The sequence below is a fragment of the Ctenopharyngodon idella genome, chromosome 20 (assembly GCF_019924925.1).
Source record: "Ctenopharyngodon idella isolate HZGC_01 chromosome 20, HZGC01, whole genome shotgun sequence".
In the NCBI taxonomy this organism is placed as follows: Eukaryota; Metazoa; Chordata; class Actinopteri; order Cypriniformes; family Xenocyprididae; genus Ctenopharyngodon; species Ctenopharyngodon idella.
This window is the reverse complement of record NC_067239.1, coordinates 28167365-28187706: the sequence shown is the minus strand read 5'-3', so window position 1 is coordinate 28187706 and position 20342 is coordinate 28167365. Positions and strand designations below refer to the sequence as shown.

General features: G+C 36.8%; 1 protein-coding gene across 1 annotated transcript in view; it reads left to right on the top strand.

Annotated features, from left to right (window-relative positions):
* The window catches only part of LOC127502513 (kelch-like protein 29), a 269801-nt gene that overhangs the window by 134794 nt on the left and 114665 nt on the right, over window positions 1-20342 (top strand). The window contains 3 exon segments of the mRNA XM_051875482.1: window positions 4325-4486; window positions 10052-10558; window positions 10560-10578. Coding sequence (XP_051731442.1) covers window positions 4325-4486; window positions 10052-10558; window positions 10560-10578 — 688 coding nt within the window.

The following is a 20342-nucleotide window of genomic DNA, read 5'->3' as shown; positions in this document are numbered from 1 at the left end:
TTTATGTACAAAATATTTTTATTTATATATAATATGAATTATATAAAAATATAAATAAATACATATACTTGTAAATATTTCTCAAATATATACATGAATGTGTTTATATTTATATATACATAATATAATAATATAATAATTACACACAGTACACACGCATATATTAGGCAAACTCAAACTTTTATTTTGTATGCAATTAATCACGATTACAGCCCTAATATATATATATATATATATATATATATATATATATATATATATATATATATATATATATATATATATATATATATATTTTTCTTTTTTTTTCTTTTTTTTATTTTTTTTATTTGATTTTGATTTGATTTGAAAAAGAAAAACATTAATATAAATGGGATTTTTAAAAAATATTGCTATGTCCTGACTGTAAGATACCTCTTATAAGGTTTTATTTTATTTTATTTTAATTTATTAATGATAAATTAGGGGCTGTTTTTTATTTGTTTATTTATTTATTTAGAAATAAATACTGTATTTATTTGTACTGTCTGGTTATTCTGATCCTCTATTGGTTGTCAGTGAATAACATCCTGGGTTTTGCAGTTAAACAGCATGCGTAGAACTCTTTAGTGAGTTCGGTCCTCATAGTTTGTCTTGCATCATGTGCATGTTGTGTGTTTACTGTGTCCTTCACTCCCTATGGAATAGAAAAGACAATTTTCCCTGGAACTAGATGCTTGCAACAGAAAAATCCCAGGCCGCCGCTGACTACAAACGTTAAACTTCTTTGTGCTGAAGAGCATGAGCACATTTATTTATTTATTCCTTTATTTTTGGCTTGGTTTTGCACAGGACACACGCACACACACTATCCCAGGCTGTTTTCTGTTGAGTCAGGGAAGCCATCTGCCACACAGCGATAATGGCCCGCCAGGGACGCGGGGCCTGGTATAACCAGAGATGAATTAAAATGGTGAGAAAATAGAGAATGCTTGGCTACGCTCAAGTCCGACCACGTTTTACAGTGTCTGTCATCGCCCACCCCCACTGATGTCAGCAGATGCCCGTAAAACAGTCTGAAATGTGCATTTTATGCGTTGCTCACCAGGACTGTGGGAAAATTTGATATGCAATATTGTGTTTTGATACAATTGAGCTTATAAAAATCCAAGCCGGGTGAGGAAGATTTAACATTTCATGACAGCTGGTCGTAGGAAATGCATAGGATTATTACAGCAGAAAATACCACGTCATAAATGATGCATTTTTACGAGGATTTGAAAACACTTGGGAGATGAACAGAGCAAAAAATGGAAAAGGCAAAGAGGCGGCGAAGAATTATTAGGCTTTATATGTGTCGAGCAGTGTGTAGTGATCATGAAATAAGGTAACTATCGGTCAACATAAGACATAAATCAATCCTGACCCATAAAGACATGCAAGACAGCAACAGCGTTGTTTAGTCTCGCACCTTTTATGAAGTTTGTCAGGTTTTGTGAACTAGGACAAAGTTGATGTAGGTGGGCAACAAAAGTCTGGAGGGACAGAGAATCTAATAGGTTCTTTTTTATCTTCCTGAATCTCTCCATTGGGATTTTTTGGAGGAAAGTAGACTTTGTTTAGGTTATTGCTTAGGGGTAGTACATCTCTACAAGTTGACGCACTCAAATGTAATTGAAAATTTACACGTGCTAATCAAAATAATTCCTTTATTTACTGAAAATTGGTTTTTTTTTCTATTTCTGTAGCTTATGTTGTCCCAGTACTCAAGAATTAGTGTGATATTGACAGTGTTGGGGAAAGTTACTTTTAAAAGTAATGCGTTACAATATTGCATTACTTCCTAAAAAAAAGTAACTAATGACGTTACTTAGTTTTAGTTACTTTAGTTACTTTTTATGAAAAGTAATGCGTTATGTTACTTTTGCGTTACTTTTTTTCATCTGGGCTGGGCTGTTTGTTTGGGTTTTTTTATGACAAGTTCTATTTTTGCCAAATGTAAAGGCCCTTTCACACCAAAAGTGAAATGAATAAGCCTCAGACTGAAGGAAATGCAAATTCACTCCTGTACAGTAGAGGGCGCAGCTCAAACAAGCCTTTCAGCTGTGCTGACATTCTGGAATACAGAAGAACAGGAGGCAGGAGAAGTAAATGAGTAAATGTATGCTCACATTTAGTCTAGACCTAGTCTAGGATAACCATCATGTTCACACAATGCCTCTGGACTCCCGATTTCTCTCAGCATGGGGACAGGAGAGCTGAAAATTGAAAAACAAAATAGCTTGCGTTACTTATTTGAAAAAGTAACTAAGATATTTCGCTGTAAATTTAAAAGTAATGCATTACTTTACTAGTTACTTGGAAAAGTAATCTGATTACGTAACTCGAGTTACACTGGGTATTGAAATGTATTGATCTCGACACTTTTTTACAGCAGCTCTTAAGACGAATGCACACTTTCTCTTGCTTTACGGACAGAAAGCTTCGGCACTTACCATCTGGAGGTCGGCCCTTTGCATCTGCACTCACCAGTCATAATGAGAAGTTTCGTTTGTTGATGATGTCAACGTGCAGCGTAACCCCACAACAAATTGGCTTTGGGCCGAGGTGACAGAGATGCATGATGGGTAAATTGATGAAGTAAAGCGCAGGTCAGGGAGGATAATGGAACAGAGGAAAACTCGCAGGCCGGAGCAGAGGGTTGATGACGAGGTCTTTTCCATTAACTCAGGGGTGCGGAGCAGGGTGAGGTTGCAATGCAGGGTTAACTCGTCTCTCTGGAACCCGCCTCGTACATCTTCCTGGATCACACCGCTGCCCCGTCACTCCGCCTGCCTGTTTGACACCAAATCTCAACTCAATAAAAGTTGAGCAAAGAAAAGCAAGAGAAGCAAAGTCTCCAAACTTACTCTGCTATTAATCTTAACTTGAGTCTAAATGTTGTTCTCTTTTTTGTTGTTGTTTATTTTACTGGCTTTTTTTTTCGTTTTCTTTGAGCCTGCAAAATTCCTCATTCCGCTCCTCCATTCCAAGTAATCAGCAATCGTTCAATCTTAGTTAGCTGGCACTTTTGCTTGGGTGAAAGTACACAGTACACTTGGGTGCCTCAATGCTCTTTATTGCAATGCAATTTGTGCTTTTTCATTGTGCACTACGTAATATGTTTGATAAAGTATTAACATTAAGTTATCCAAGCATTAAGGTGAAAATGCTTGCATCATTTTATGAGTGACAGCTTAATTTGGAATAAATGTGCAACCCTGTCATTTTATTTAGCCTTTTTGTTTTTGTGTACTCAACATTTTATTTTTTTTATTTTATTTTATTTTATTTTATTTTATTTCAAATAAAATTGTCTGTTCAAAGTTAATTGTGAATTGCTAGAAAATAGCAAAATCAGATAAATGAGAGTTTTAAACTGTATTCAGACCCAAATATTGTCAACGGTCGCAAAAAGTGACAAATCATATAAAATAAATGTAAAATAAAATGACTCATATAATATTTAATTGGACCTCCTGAGGTTGATTTAAATGTTTTAAAAAAACCAGTCCGCGATTACAGTATTTGATAAAGCCTTTTAATCTTCCTAATATTTTTTAGGGGCTTAAATCTCATTTTACGGTACACTGTAAATGGAGGAATTTTAATGAAGGCATTTAGTAACTGTCTCCTCGACACTTCTAGTTTTCTTGCTCTTGTGCTAAATAATTAATTACCAATCCTAGTCTGACATGAGTACTTCTAAGAACTTGGGAAATACTGATTATAAGAGCCAGACTCCCTCACAATGTGTAATTAGAGCCTCATAATTTCAGCCATGCAGAAAACGCTGAGGGAATCGTGAAAACCAAACGCTACAGCGAAAACCATGACATAAACACACACAACTGTCATTTACATATTTTAATTACAGTTATTCAAATTTATGTGAGGGTAGAATATTACTTCTTTACCGTGAATAGAACGTAATCAGAATCTATAAATGGCATAAAGGGAAATTTGAATCTATGAAAACATAAAATGAGGTTTTTAGGGACCCACTTAATCCAGGGACGCTACAGTGACTGGCTCTGCAGGTTTATTATTTGTTTTTGTTTTGTTTTTTGTTTTTTTTCTAATTTATGTAGTAATTTCTCTTTGTTTTGTTGTGTTGTTTAAGGTGGTTTCACACTGAAGAATTTGGTGTGGACCTGTGTTTTTTGATTCACGTTTATTGGTGTGCACACCGATTGAAAAGTACCACTAGACAACACTAAATGGTTTACTACCATCATACTGTGTTGATAAAAGCTGCTTTGTGTCATGAAGTCTAATCTCCATCATATGTATTCTCTCTTTGCAGGCGGCAGGTCTTTCTCCCGGTGAGACGCAGACTCCGAGTCTCCTGTTGGCTCCTGGAGTGAGATGGGGCCAGACCCCCATCAACCAGTCCACCCCGTGGGAGACCGACGAGCCCCCCACCAAGCAGCACAGAGAGAGTGACACCACAGGTATGTGTACCTCTGTGTTTATTTGTTCCTTGTGCTACTGATGAAAAATACAGACTGTTTGCTTTGGATGAGCTGCTTATGTTGTAGTGTTCCTCATTTAAAAGTCATTTTGGATGAAAACTGATGCTAAGTAAATAAATAAAATTGTCCCATAAAAATTATTCACCTAACTATCGCAAATTCTAGTCGTTGCTTATAGACGAGGCGGAGGAAAGTTATATTTGTATCGGTGAGTATTACATGACGTCATATCTCTTACTAGTGGACACGAGAAAGTGAAAAATGGCGGACGGAGAGACATCTACATATATACGAGTTTCTTAAAAATTCTTAAAAATCACAATATATATCGTATCAGCACCCAAGTATCGTTGTGATAGTATTCGAATCGGACCCTAATATATATATACACACACACTAGTGTCCACACTTAATTTAAAAAAAAAAAATTCTATACAGCCACATTACCATTTAAAAGTTTGAGTCGATATGATTTTTTTAAGTCTCTTTTGCTCACTCACCAATGCTGCATTTATTTGATGAAAATACAGTAAGAACTGTAATACTGTGAAATATTATTACAATTTAAAATAACTGTTTTCTATTTTGAATATATATCTTAAAATGTAATTTATTCCTCTGATGTAAAGCTAATAAGTTTTTAGCAGCCATTACTCCAGTTTTCAGTGTCACATGATCCTTCAGAAATCATTATTATTATTTATATTTATCATAATTATTGTCAGTGTCAAAAACAGTTGTACTGCCTCTTTTTTTGTGGAAACTGTGATACATTTTCAGGATTCTCTATATAGAATATTCTATATTTGTACTTATATTGTGTATTTACTTATTGTCCAAAACAACACAGTACAAAAGTACATCGCAATCAACACGCCTTAGTTAATGGTTATTGATTTGTTAATTATTTGTGGAAGAGGTGTGTCTTCAGATTAGGCTTGCTGTGTCCTAACCAGACGCGATGCGATAAGATTCCAGCGACAAGCAATTTGACTGTCCACACTAGACGTGATGCGAAAATGAGAAGCGATAAAATCAATCAAAAACCACAGCCAATCAGAAGAGAGTGTGGGCGGGCTCTCTCGGCAAGAGCACAGCAGACAGAATGAAATGGGCAAGTACATAGTAAAATTAAAAAATATTACACAATTTAAACATTGTTTAAAGTACATACGGAGTGACTGAACCAATCTTTGTCATAGAATACACTTGTTTGTTCGCATTGAGTTGACAGTTTGAATATTCTTGTGCCCATTTATTTATTTTCAAGATCTGAGGTGAATTAGCCAGTGTTGTTTTCATTACAACTAAAAAGAACACAGAATGATATTCAAACTCACGTTAGATGCTTTTAACATTAAATAAAGCACATAAACAGTACCTGATATTATCATTGCCATACTTTGTGTTGCTGTTCAAGCTGCGACGTCGCGGAGAAATAGAAACCATTTCTAAAATAGAATATTCGCTTGTCGTCATCGCGGCTGGTTAGGACAAAAACTCTGATTACCATGGAAAGATACGTTTTAACGTCGCGTCTGGTTAGGACACAATGTAACGGTGCGTGCCTACTGGCACGGAGCATTTTCAGTTCATTCTTATGGAAGCTCAACTTCCATAGGAATTAATTGAAAACGGTTGCTCTGCTCCGCACTGTTATGTGCACATTTTACTTTCACTTTCGAATTAGTGACTTAAAAGCGAGGTGCAAAAAAGGTAATCCCACAGTGATACCTGTATTACCAGTGTTGTCACACGTTGATTAACCCTTCAGATGGCATGTTAGCACAGCTGGAATGCTCTCTTGACCAATCAGCATCCAGAACTGGTCTCAGTTTCATTAAATTATAATATGGCTGTACACCTAGATATGAGGTGTTCAAATGAGCTTACATAGGCTCATACATCTGGAGTTTCTTGAGATTCTTTATGTTGTAGCATGGGCAAATACTCAAGAGCATCAAACGCAGAAAATTGAGCTGATAATGAGGGGTCGACCAAAGTAATGCACGTTACACGGACATTTCCTCACATCAAATCTGAATTATGGTGGTAATAAAGACAGACTGTTGACCCGACTAGCCTTTCCTGAGTGATTATACATGGGGAATTGGACATCACTGTTAAGGAGGGCAGTTGCATGTGTTTTGTTCAGGGCTTTCTGAACCCCCCGGGGCCTCCACAGGGGCCCCCCGCTGTGCAGTTTAAGTAGGAACTGCAGTCTCACAGAGGGAGGGAGCGTTAGCATTGTGTTGAACTCTACAGGGTCCCGCTTCCGGCACCTTTCCCCAAAACACAAAGTGAGATGTCACTCAACTTCTTCTCCTTCGACAGCGCTCTGTGTAATATGACATATCTGAAGCCGAGATCTGCGTCCCATTAGCTCAGAGACAAAAAAGTAATAACGAATCTGCGGGAATTAATTAATCATGATGGTTAGCAGCGCACGGTGAAGAAGTCATTTTCGGAAAAACTTTTTCCCAAAGTTTCACAAAGACTTGGCTCTTGCATGACGTCGATTTGCACTTTAATTTAAATCCATCAAAAGAGACCGATGTAAGAATTAATGATTGATTTAACTTTGGAAAAAAAGAGGTCTAGGCTCTTCTGAGGGGACAAAAGCACTATTATGAAACAACTATTTTATCCCCATGAACATTGTAATTATATGAGCAATCAACACTAGGATCCATACTGCTAATTTCATTAGCTTTTCAGCGCTGAAGCTAGGGCTATAATTGAGTTTCATTCTTATTTATTTATTTCTTTAATAATCTAATGATAGATTTTTCATCAAAAGACTTGATTGCAGTGCACAAATCTGCAGAAAACGCGTAAATGGTCTGGGAATTACTTTTTTGGTTAATAGCACTTTTGTGTCTAATAGACTAGGAAATATTGGACTTTCTTTTGTTAGCGTGTCTATGGTGGTTGAAATTGAGCGCAGCTATCCTTTAGTTTGTTCTGAATTATGCACGCACCTCATTCAGGCTGCGGCGAATCTATTCCCGCTAGTATATTCCTGTCTCTTCAGACTATAGTGCGGTGAAGGCCAATGTCATGATTAATGTTTTTTAATCTTTTCCCCGCCTGGTGTATTTTGTGTTATGGACCATCATTGTTGAGGAGCTATTTTTGCAGCAGAGAAGGAAGGGCGCAGGTCCACAAAGAGCACACATTCTTGAGATAAATCTAACATGTTGCATTGTGAGTAAGCTGTCCGGTAAACGGTAGCAATATGGTTTCGATCCTGTGATCTCATGCTTAAAATACTACAAAAATTGAAGACTAAATCTAAAACTTAAAGGGGTAGTTCACCCAAAAATTATAATTCTATCATCATTTACTCACCCGTTCCAAACCCATAAGACTTTCTTTCTTCTGTGGAACAAAAAAGAAGATATTTTGAAAAATATCCGTGTTTTTTGTCCAATGTTCTTCAAAATATCTTCTGTTTTGCTGAAGAAAGTCATACATGTTTGGAATGACATGAGGGCGAGTAAATGATGGGTGAGACAAGATTTTTATTTTTGCATGAATTGTTCCTTTAAGATTAATGATGTCACTGTGGGTGATTTATTACTTGTATAGCTGTTTTCGGCATGAGATATGATTTATATTATGAATTATATCATCTGACATACTGTAAAAATGTTTTATTTTTTTTGAAAATACTTTTTCTACTCCAAATTTTTACATTTAATACAATGTGTTACTTGCCGTTTCTTTGTAATTAATTGTTAAAATTATTAGCAATTTCTGAGTGAAAACAGTTTCTACCCCCAATTTTTTTTTTTTTCTTCTTCAGTATACTGAAAATAAACTTTCTAAAAATGGCTGAGGAAAATGGCCGATTAGAGGTTTAGCAAGTTAGAAGAAAGGCTGGATAGTCAAAAAAAAAAAAAAAGGGACAGTGAGCCATAAGTGCACCACAGTTCAGCTTTTCATGTTCTTTCAGTAATTTTAGGTAAATACACTGAAAACAATTGGTGTAGGATTTACTTTGAAACAGTTTTTACTTAAATTGCTAGTATAATTCACAAATCAATACAGAGAAATGGCAAGTAACACATTGAATTAAATGTGAAAAGACTGAAATGGTAAATACTACAATAATCTGTTTTATTTACAACTTAAAAAAAAAAAAATAATAATTTCAGTGTACATCATGTCTAGCGTTAGGACACTTATACACTAGAGTTCACGCTACACATTGAACATTGATGTCAATGCATCTGGTGCGTCACAAGGATGTAAAGGAAAAACACAAAATTGTGTCTTTAGATACACAGAGGTAAACATCCATTGACCAATGAGAAGTTCAAGCAGGTCCAGGTTTTCAGAAATCCAATTCGCTGTATTCCCACTTGATTTCAGACTGACATGGCTCATTCTACACTTTCGAAACGGATTTTACACCTTTCTATAAATCAAGCGCCCCATTCCTCTAGTGTGTAAGCACCCGTAGGATCTGCTATCATAACTCTGTCTGTCTCTGAAATTATAGTGATAGTGTGGAGATTAATATAAACAGTAAGAGCAAGTAAGATTTTGCTTCTTGCGTACACTTATCTGTCGTAACCTTGCTGAATTACTGCATTGGTGAATAACTCTGTGACCCTCAAAAGATGAATAATGCATAAAGAAATAAATATTTTCCATTGAATGCCCTGTCACAGTAAAAAATGGAGTTGTTATGAGGAAATCCCACACCCTGAACCAAACACTAGTTCTGTTTCCACTTCTATCATAGCTGAATTTTCAGCATCATTACTCCAGTCTTCAGTGTTACATTATCCTTCAGAAATCATTCTAATATGTAGATTTTCTTATTATTATCAATGTTGAAAACAGTTGTGCTAATCCTAAACCAGGATTATATGATAAATAGAATGTTCAAAAGAACATTTATTTGAAATTATAAATCATTATTGATCAATTTAATGCACCCTTTTCAGAATAAAAAAGTTTCACACTTTTATTGAAAGTAACACTAAAATTGGACAGAAAATATAATAATATTAAATATCAAAATATTCTTTATTCAGTTCTATGCAACAGAATCAGATTGAACAGATTTATTTTTTCACCAATTATTCAAATAATGTATAATCCTATAAAGCTATTATTATCAGAGCATGTGCTGATAATGCCATCTGATAATGCATCCCTACTATTGAATCATGTTAACGACAGCCAAATATCTCTCACAATACCGAGCCTGTTTTATTTTCCTTATTGAATATCCTGTTTTACTTGAAAATTTGTCTCATTACAGAGGTAATATGAACAGCAATTCACATAGACATTAAATTAATCTCCTCAAAATAACTTCTTTTCTGGTTATTTGTCATTTAGTGGACACTTTCTTATCCAAAGTGCTGGGAAATTAGCTATGGCGACAGAAGCACACTTGGGTGATGTAGAAAGATGATAGTTCATTTATCACCTTGTGGTTCCATATAATAATAAACGAGTTTCACATGAGTTTCCAACAAATAAAGTGTACAGCTGAATGTCAAATGTGATGTTGGTTGTCCTCTGTTCTTGTTCCGCAGGGCCCCCCATGGGTGCCTCCAGTGGTGGCGGCCAGTCAGCCCAGCCTGCTGGCTCATTCGTACGGGATGCCACAGCCACCCATCTACAGCCAAGGAGTGTCCGTCCAGTCTCCCATCATCGGCGTGACCCCAGCCATCCAGACGCCCATCCCCCCACACCATCCGCTCATGACCGCACACTTCCAACTTCCTCCCCTCGCATCCCAACAGCCAGGCAGCCTGGTCCTCAACCTACAGAACCAGTCGCCCTACGCCACTAGCCAACCGCCAATCACCCCGTCGCCCCTGACGTCGGCCGGCCAGGTAGTCCACCCCGCCCCTCAGAGTGTGGTGGGAAACGGTCACATGACGCACCCGCTCATACAGCCTCCCACTTTGCCTTCCGCCGCATTGCCACTAACGAACGGGCAAGCGACGACTCAGCCGACGCCGGCCTCTGTAAATCAGGAAAGTCCGAACGGGCTTCAGATGCTCCGTACGGTCGGAATGGGGAAGTACGAGTTCACAGGACCCGAGTCATCCAAAAGGTAAGCGATTCCCTTCTCTTATGCGTTTGCAACTAATGAACGTGCCAGAGGATGTCTTGAAATATCTTTTCCAGGGAATTGCATTTGATGTCGGCAAGGAATTTGACCACAAACATGTCAGCAAGACATTGTTTAAACCTCCTGAGTAACAGCCCGCGGTATGAAAGCATCTCCAAGGTCGCGGATTCAGTGCTGAAACAACTGTCACATAATCAGGCCCTCTTCCTTGCAAACTTTTATGCTGGTTCCTGAGAGTCTCCTGCTGTGAATTCTTGACGGTTTTCAAGGCTGTAAATCGTTGTTTGTACAAGATAACCTTGGACGAGACTCTGTCTGTCCAGAAACAGATGTTTCGTATTCCCTGAGCAATTTTCACATTTAATGAAGCTTTTAATCTAGGTTTAGATTGGCTTTCTAAGCTCATTTGATTTTTTTTATGAGCTCTATAAAATGAGTGCAATTTACTTTCCACATCGATGCAACTTGCAATTGTCTCTTAAGATGCAAAAGAGCCAATTACATTAGACTTTGCATGCATTTTTGAAATGTAACTGCTCAAAGCACAGTTAAAGCAGTGGCATTGAAGCAGGTTTAGCTCTCCTGTTGTGAGAACTATAGCAGACTAATGTGCCATGTGGAAGGCACCGCTTACATAATAGTGCAATCCAGTTGCTTTATTTCTCTGTAAATTAAGGCTTGTTTATATCAGTCTAAGCAAATGTTTTCTTTTTATATTTTTTTAACATGACTTTATGGTCTCTGAGCCTGACCAACCCAACAAAACTGCCCAAAAACCAGTATAAACCATCAGGCTAGACCGACCAAACTGTTTGGTATCCAGCTAAGACCAGCAAGCAGGTTTAGGCTATTTTTATCAGCAAGGTTTTCACTGTACTCTACCAATACAATCATATATTGATATATTTGATTGGATTTTTTTGCGTGTTTGCATTGCATTGATACTTTACCTTTATTTGTTTGTTCATTCATATAATTTCCTGTAGTTCAGTATATGAAGAAACAGGTAATCTAAATAAGTGTATCTCCATGTGGTCAGAGACTAAAACTGATACTAAAGATTTATTTTCTCTCGCTCATTTGCTGCAGTTTCAATTGCGATCCATTTGTTTTGTTATGAATTGCGATGGATTGAATAGTAACATACTGTAGTACCGTTCAGTTTGGGGTCAGTAAGAATTTGTAATGTTTTTGAAAGAAGGCTCTTCTGCTCACCAAGGCTGCATTTATTTGATCAAAAATATTATTAGAATTTAAATAACTGTTTTCTATTTGAATATATTTTAAAATGTAATTTATTCCTGTGACGCAAAGCTGAATTTTCAGCATCATTACTCCAGTCTTCAGTGTCACATGATCCTTCAGAAATCATTCTAATATGCTGATTTGCTGCTCAAGAAACATTTCTGATTATTCTCAATGTTGAAAACAGTTGTGCTGCTTGATATTTTTTTGGAAACTGATTTTTCTAAATTATTTGATGAATAGAAAGTTTAAAAAACAGCATTTTTATTTGAAAACAGCTTTAATTTGAAAATGTCTTTACTGTCACGTTTGATCAATTTAATGAATAAAAGATTTTAAATCTTACCGACCCCAAACCTTTGAACGGTAGTGCATGACTTTGGTGGTTGTCTGTTTCCCAGCTCAATAAATTCCATTCACTTTCTTAATTAGCTAAAAGTGTTCTGGTTCTCTTGATTTTAATGGTCAGCTGATTTATTCGCTCGCGCGTTTCACCTTCTTGACCAAATTAGCACATCGGATGACTTTAGTTCTAAGATCTGGTTGACAGAGAACTTGGGTTCCCTGGCGTTTTCAGCTCTGTTTCCTGCTGCTACATCCTTTTAAAGGAGCGCAGATCCTTCATGGGTCAGCACACACCAGAAGCAGCGTGAAGAGTCTTCTCTCTTAATACAGCTGCATTGTGCTTAAGTGCAGTGGGCAAGGTTAGCAGCATCGTGAGGGTAGAGCGCACCCTGTCTGGCCACGCTCTGTGCTACCATAGATTTGGAGAGTCGATCTTTGTGCTCCAGGCTGTTTTTAAATGGGTAGATGGAACATGTTCCCATCAAATAGTTCTGAGTGTGGATTGCTCTCTAAGAAGGCTTTGCACAGTCTGTTCCGCACGATGTTTCATATGGGTACTTTTGACCGATTTGGGTTCATTTGGCTGTTGTCCAGTTGGAAAACTGCCTCACCCTCAAGTCCGTTCACTGACCGTTATCATGCATACTGCACACAAAATGGCAATAGCTCACAAAAATGAAACAGTTTCAGTTTGATTGACTGGCTTTACACATCTTTCAGGAGTCAAAGGGTGCACCAGTACACCTGAAGAATGTACCAAATTGTGTCTGGTTAGTGGTATTAAATCTATGAAGTTATGTCTGTAAAATAATATGTACTTATTGGATTTAGACAGACGGAAATTCTGATTACGTCATTACAGTATTTTGATTATAATATTCTGTTCAGCCAGTCACAGACTGTCACTGTTTTGCAGCTTTTTGAAAGATTTTAATGATGGAAAATTAATCGAATCGGCTGGAGCCAAGAAATCAATGGAAAAAAAGAATTGTTTCTAGCCCTTACAGTTCAAAAGTTATTAGCATGAACATGAGTGCATATTTGGACAGTTGGTGGCATTAGAGGTATTGAGATAGAGACTCCAAAATTGCTGTGGTTAGCGTTCAGACTTAAAGAGCGGAAGAAGAAGAACCGTAATGAATACAAAAGGTGCCTTCGCGCCATCTGTGCTTGGCCCCTAATAACAGCAATTATTATTACTACAATTAGTAGTAGTAGTTGTAGTATCGTAGTATCAACTATTTCAAGTAAACCCACTCCTAAACAGCACATAAAAATCAAAAAAATCTGTGGTTGGTCACTTAACATGTCAATCAGATCTTTTTCCTCTTACTATTGTGAACAATAGTATAGGTGATTTCAGTAAACAAGGCTTTGTTACGTAATAAGTGTTTCGAAATTTCAATGGTTCACCACTGGGGGGCGTGACTTTGGCAGTTTGATACGTGCTCCGAACCACTGATTCGAAACAAAAGATTTGTAAAGCTTCGAAGCTTCATGAAGCAGTGTTTTGAAATCGCCCATCACTAGATATTGTTGAATAAAGTCGTTATTTTGTTTTTTTGGCGCACAAAAAGTATTCTCGTCACTTCATAACATTAAGGTTGATCCAGTGTAGTCACATGAACTGTTTTAAATATGTCTTTAGTAGCTTTCTAGGCATTTGAATGTGTTAATTATCTTGCTGGCGATGCAGGCCTCAATGAGCCATCGGATTTAATAAAAAATATCCTTATTTGTGTTCCGAAGATGAACAAAGGTCTTACAGGTGTGGAACGACATGAGGGTGAGTAATAAATGACAGAATTTTCATTTTTGGGTGAACTAACCCTTTAAAGACGGCAAGCGATGAATGGTCGGGTAGCGACGTATAGTCTGACGTGTTTCTTGTCCATGACACAACAAGATTTTAGAAGTCAAAAATCCCATAATCTGACACAGCGACAAAAATATGGTGTAGTCTGAACCCGGCATTAGATTAACCTTTTTTGCAAAGTAATTTCTATTTAGTAGAATATAAGCTTATGTATCAAAAGGTGCTCTGTGATATTAAAGGAAAGGCAGTGCGGTTTACAAATCCATTGACAAATGAGTGTTGCTACATTTTATCATTAGTTCACATCCATTTAATCTATGGCACAAAAATAAAATCCATATTAAAGTCTGGCAGAGAAGGACTCATTAGTGTAACAGTATGCGCTTCTATCTTCCATGTGCCCTTTTTCATAAGATCAGATTTCTAGTTCATATCGAATCTCTCATTTCATCTAAAAGGTGATCACACATCTCTGACCATGTTTCTAGTCTTTCTTTCTTTTTTTGATTGAAAGATTAGAATTTCAGTCCTTGTAGCCTGATCATTGGAATCATTAACATATTCTTTTTTAAAACAAAAACTTCAAACTTCTAAAAGTTTAAGAAATGTAAGGCTGCCCAGGGGTTGTTTCACAGCCATTGAGCTGATTTATATTGTTAGCATAAAAATATGGCTTTGAGATTGAAATGGGGGAGTATAGTCTTTGCCAGTGACATGTGGTGTTTAAGGCCGACAGCTGTTTTTGGGAAAGGCGCCAGTGGCGCTGCTCTGTCACACTCAGAAGGGAAGACACGCTTCAAAATATATTGTTTCTCAATGAGCAGCTGCCTAAAAATGCTACATTTTGCAACAGAACAAGACAGATTGAAGACTGAGCCCATATTTTTAGACTTGTGAGACATTGGCCCCGATTGCCACCAAAACAGACATGAATATTTATTTGATCAAGAAGAGTTGGTTCCTTGGTGCCAGCATGTTGGCTGCAGTTTTCTCAAACACTTGAGATGGCAACCTCTGTAAAATTCAGTGTGCTGCAGAGATTTTTTCAGGAGGGTTTTTGTCGGTGACAGAATTCAGGAGTAAAAGGATTATGTTGTTTCCCAGACAAATACAAAACTGCACAAACACAAATGGATTTGACTCACTCGTTGGGTTTGAAATGGCAATTTATCATCAGATTGCATTGTGAAGTGTGAGTGAATGTATTTGTGTGTGTGTGTGTGTGCAGGATGGGCATTTTTATAATTGACTAGTCAGTGGGTTGTCTGAATGACTAGTCAGCCTTAAGGAAGCCCTCTATAATTAATCTAGTTTAGAGTCGTTTACCCAATGAGACACATTTCTTAGGAGGCGTTATATCATATAAATGTGGCTGCCTCTTGGCCAGGACTCCCTTGAAAAAGAGGACTCTCCTGGTTAAATAAAGGTTAAATAAAAAATTAAATAAAAAAAATATAAAACCCACTCTTGTGTAAAAAAAAAAAAAAAAAAAGTTGAATGGAGCCTAACAGAATGGAAAAGAACACCCCTGATTATGTCTTGAAATTCTTAAAATCGATCTATCTATCTGTCTGTCCGTCCGTCCGTCCGTCCATATAAATGCTTATATTAATATTTTATATATGTAAGGAATAATTGACGATGGCCGTTGAATCGGGTGTGCATTATTTTCTAATAATTTATTGGACCGGAGTCAATGATTCCGCTTATACTACAGTTACCACAACTCAAGACATTGTTCAGATGTTGTATTTCAAAACATTATCAGGTTTTTGTCCTTAAAGGATTAGTTTACTTTAAAATGAAAATTACCCCAAGATTTACTCACTTTCTTCTTTCTGATGAACCCAATCAGAGTTATATTAATAAATAAAAACGCATTGCTTCGCTTCATCTTCTGAAGCGATACATTTGTGTAAGAAAAATATCCATATTTAACAAGTTATATCATTAAGAAATACGGATGCGACGGCAGTTACGCTTCTTTAGGAAGTTGAATACAGAAGGCGTAGGACGTAGTGTAAGCTTTTTGAAATGCGAGAGGCGATACGCTTTCTTCCTAAGTTGAATACTGAAGGCGGTCTGGCGGAAGCTCGATATTTTACTTTATAACTTGTTAAATATGGATATTTTTCTTACACAAACGCATCGCTTCACTTCAGAAGTCCTTTATTAACTAATGCAGTTATGAGAGAGAGAGAGAGAGAGAGAGAGACAGAGATTAAGCATGTGTGAATTACCTGAGTCTGTGCATCTCTCAACAGTGTTCGGCAGCAGCATCTCTACTAATAGCGAAACTGTAAGTTTATCTGCTTCAAGAACAGCGGTGTTATTACCTCGCTAGTCAGAAATGTCATGTAGCTTTTAACTATTTTACTGATAAAATCATCAGAGCAGCGCTGACAACACGTTTCTGTGTGAGTGTGTGTTCGTACTGTATGAGTGGGAGAAAGAGAGTATTTGCTTTTTATACATAGCAAAACGTAATTTTGTGGCAAAAAACATAGAAATAATTAGTCTTTTTTTATCCTATTGTTTACTATATTTATTGGCTTGGTCAGTGTGTGGGTTTTGGTTATTTTGCGAATGTACACTGTAGGGACCTTTGAAGTAACTGAAGTCATTTGGCGAAGTGATATGGACATGTAATGCGGCCAAGACCTGCCTGGAACTACTTTAGCCCTGCGTTTCCCTGAAAATAATTGCACACCTTAAAACGTTCGTCAACCAATCAGATTCAAGCATTCAACAGTCTGGTAGTATAAATATAAAAATAAACGTATGTGTCTGTGTGTGTGTTTAATATAATGTGTGTTGACCCCACTAACCGAGTTGGTTGTTATTTGCAATGAGTGTCTTTTAGAGCACTTTGTGATTTCAGAGTGGGAAAGCTCATCCACCGTTCGCAATGCCATTTTAAACATCCAAGTGACACTAGTACTAGTGAGACTTTGATCTGTTTGCTTGGAAATGACAGTCGTGTTATCCAGCGCAGTTCAGACTCCCTGTGAGTCCGTCTCAGGGAATGAGTCAAGACAAGCTACTGGGCCGCTGACATGGAGGCAAACACAGAGTCTTTGCAGGATTCCTTGTCTCATTAAGACAGATCGGCCTCAGGCCATGCGTTGGACGCCCTGCTACGAGAGCCACACGTGGAGAAATGGAAGCTGCAGTTATAAATGAACTCGCATCTATGTTAATGATCAGGGACTGGAGGAATGATGGCATAACTCTGCGGGAAATAAGCGTGTGATGGACGGCGTAACCTTATATATCGAAAAACAGCATGTGGAACAATCGATCCAGAGTAGTGTAATGTTCTCTTTTTGTTGTGCTCACAAAATCCACCTCATCCGATGCTCTTGAAAGCTCCCCTGCCAGCAGCCGGAATATGTTTTTTTTCTTCAGATATTGTGTCTAGATGATAATATAGATATGTAAAACGAGCCCTGTGTGCACATAAACACCTTCAGGGGGGTTTGGTGCCCTACAGTACAACAAATCCCATGATGCATCATTGTAAATACAGAGCCTGTGGTTTTAAAGCAAAGCCGCAGCCGCGGCGCTCACAAGGGCTCGGGATTGTTGTACAAAACAGCTCGAGAGTGTTTGAGCAGCGTTCCCCCGCCGTTCCAGACAAATGACCTATAATGGCACGGGTAGTTTTGGCTGTTCAATTAGGAAACTAATCAGTTTAGACAGATGATTAACACTGCGATACAAGGGCCACCCCAGGAGCGTCCCGCTTTGACGCATGCAGGCTCTGGTGCTGCTTCTGTCTCTCCCATATACACTTGTGCATTTGTGTGCATTTATTAAAATATTGCTGCCATTGTGTCTCCTAATTATGAGCTTATCTGGAAGCCATGCTGCAAGTTTCACACATTTTAATGAGCTCGTTTATTTGTGTCCTTAATAGCTGTTTTTGCCTTATAGTCTTAACTGATAATCTGAAATAATAAGGTCAGTTCAAGCATTAGGTTTATCCAAAGCAAATATGAAATGATATCCTTATAGAGGTACATACTGATGTTATTTATACATGGAATTATATACAGTGTCTTTGGATACACATATAAATGTTGAATGTCACTGTATACATCAAATACAGCATAGCACAAGTCAACTTTTTTACTTTAAATATTCAGATTCAGTTTTCAATGGCTTATTAAAGACAGAATTATTATCTACATTTTATTTTATTTTATTTTATTTTTATTTTATTTTGACAAGAAAATGAGAAACCAGCTCACTGCTTTCGAGTTTTATATAATAATAAAAAAAATACAAATAATATAAATTATTTATGTAATATATTTCTAATTTATATAATATAAAGTAATATAAATTGTGTATATAATTTATAATTTTAGTGTCAGTAAGCCCTTAAAAGCTAAATATTATCAAAGTTTGAAAAAGATCTCTCTTTAAAGTAAAAAAATAAATAAATAAAGCTATAGGCCTTATAGAGATATATACTGATATTATTTAATATATACATATAATATACAGTCTTTAAAAAGGTTTTGAATACTTAAGACATTAACAATACATAAAATTAAGGTAGCATAAGCAAACTTTTCAAGAAAAAGTGTTCAGATGCAGTTTTCAGTGACTTATTGATGATACAATTATTATCTACTGTACATATTTTATTTTATTATTTTATTTATTTCTATGAACTAAATTCATATTGACAAGAAAAAGAAACCAGCTCACTGCTTTTGATTAAAAAAAAAAATAAAATTAATAATATTAATGCTTACAGGCCTACTTCTGAGTCAAGTAGTATTAATGTTGACCTATCATATCTAATCATTCAGTGGAAGAAAATGTGTGTAATTCTCTTTTTACCACTAATAATGTTTTCTTAACCTCTATATCATATAGTCACCCACAGTGCCAGGTGAATTTGTGCTGAATGACATGCAAAATTACAAGAAAAGTCTTACTTCTTCAAGATGCTAGCTTTAAAATGAGACGCAACAAATTAAAGAGTTTATCTGTCTTACTATAGCTAAAAGCATCCTTTTTTCCTCGTACAGTATCATTCCACAGGCCAGATTGGACTCCTCCTATGGCTGTGTTCGACCCGTTGGCTGTATCTTTGACTCCTCTGGGTTATTTGCATGGTGGTTGACTGCTCTAGTAAATCTGCGTGACTGTACAGTGAAATAGTGCTGCTGCATTTGGCCTCAACAACATTTATTGCTATTCATGAGATTCGGAAGCCTTTTCCGGCATACTCGTAGTGTTTAGGAGGATGAATGTGCTCTTTAAAATGTGAAGACGGCTGTTGTGGCTGCGTCGTTATTCAGATTTCCCTCCAAAAAGATTGAATGAGTCGTATGTTTGATTGCGGATGCATCTTGTCAGTGTGTGTCATGATGGGAAACATTCATATTTATCACATTTAAATTTTGCACATTTGAATAGCAAATTTCAGATGGTTGTACACCTGTTTGTGAATGCCAAGCGGGTTGTTTAAAAGCACGATGTTTGGGACTAGTCGCCTGACTGTTGAATGCAGGAAGCAATTTAGAGTTCTTGCAGTCTGTCAATGGAAGGAAAATATCTAGTTTGTGATTATTATCTAGTGGTGTTTTCACCTCTTTTGTCATCAGGTTAGAAATCCATGTGATGCATATGGAGCGTCCGTGCTTGTGTTCAGCATGGCAAAACAGATTAATTATGCAAAACAAGATGAATTATGCATTCAACGTCCATTCATATATAGAGTAAAATTACTCTATATACTCAGTTAAAAGTCATGCATCTTTATAGCATATGAAAGTGGAACGTTTGGCTTTAAAGGGATAGTTCACCCAAAAAATAAAATTCTGTCATTTTTCTAAACCTGAATAAAACATTAAAGACTGTATTTTGAAGAACGTGAGTAACCAAACAGTTGCTGGTCTCCATTGACTTCCATAGTATGGGAAAAAAAAAATACTATGGAAGTCAATGGAGACCAGAAATGGTTTGGTTTAGCCACATTCTTCAAAACATCATCTTTTGTGTTCAGCAGTAGAAATAAATTAATAGAGGTTTGAAACAACATGAGAGTGAGTAAATGATGACATTTTTGGGTGAACTATCCCTTTAAAGCCAAACGTTTCATTTTTCTATAACGAATGCTCTTTACCTACTTCCCTGATCAACATCTGTAGAAGGTGGAATGAAGATGAGATGGTTAATTGCAATTTCTATGCTGTCTGCTGGCGGAGGCTGTGTTCAAATATCCATATCAGAATTTATTAGCAAAGATTTCATGTCAAGGCTAAAATTAAGAAGTGTTTAATAAGGTTTAATAGAAAATTGAGCAGCCTCAAAGATTTCA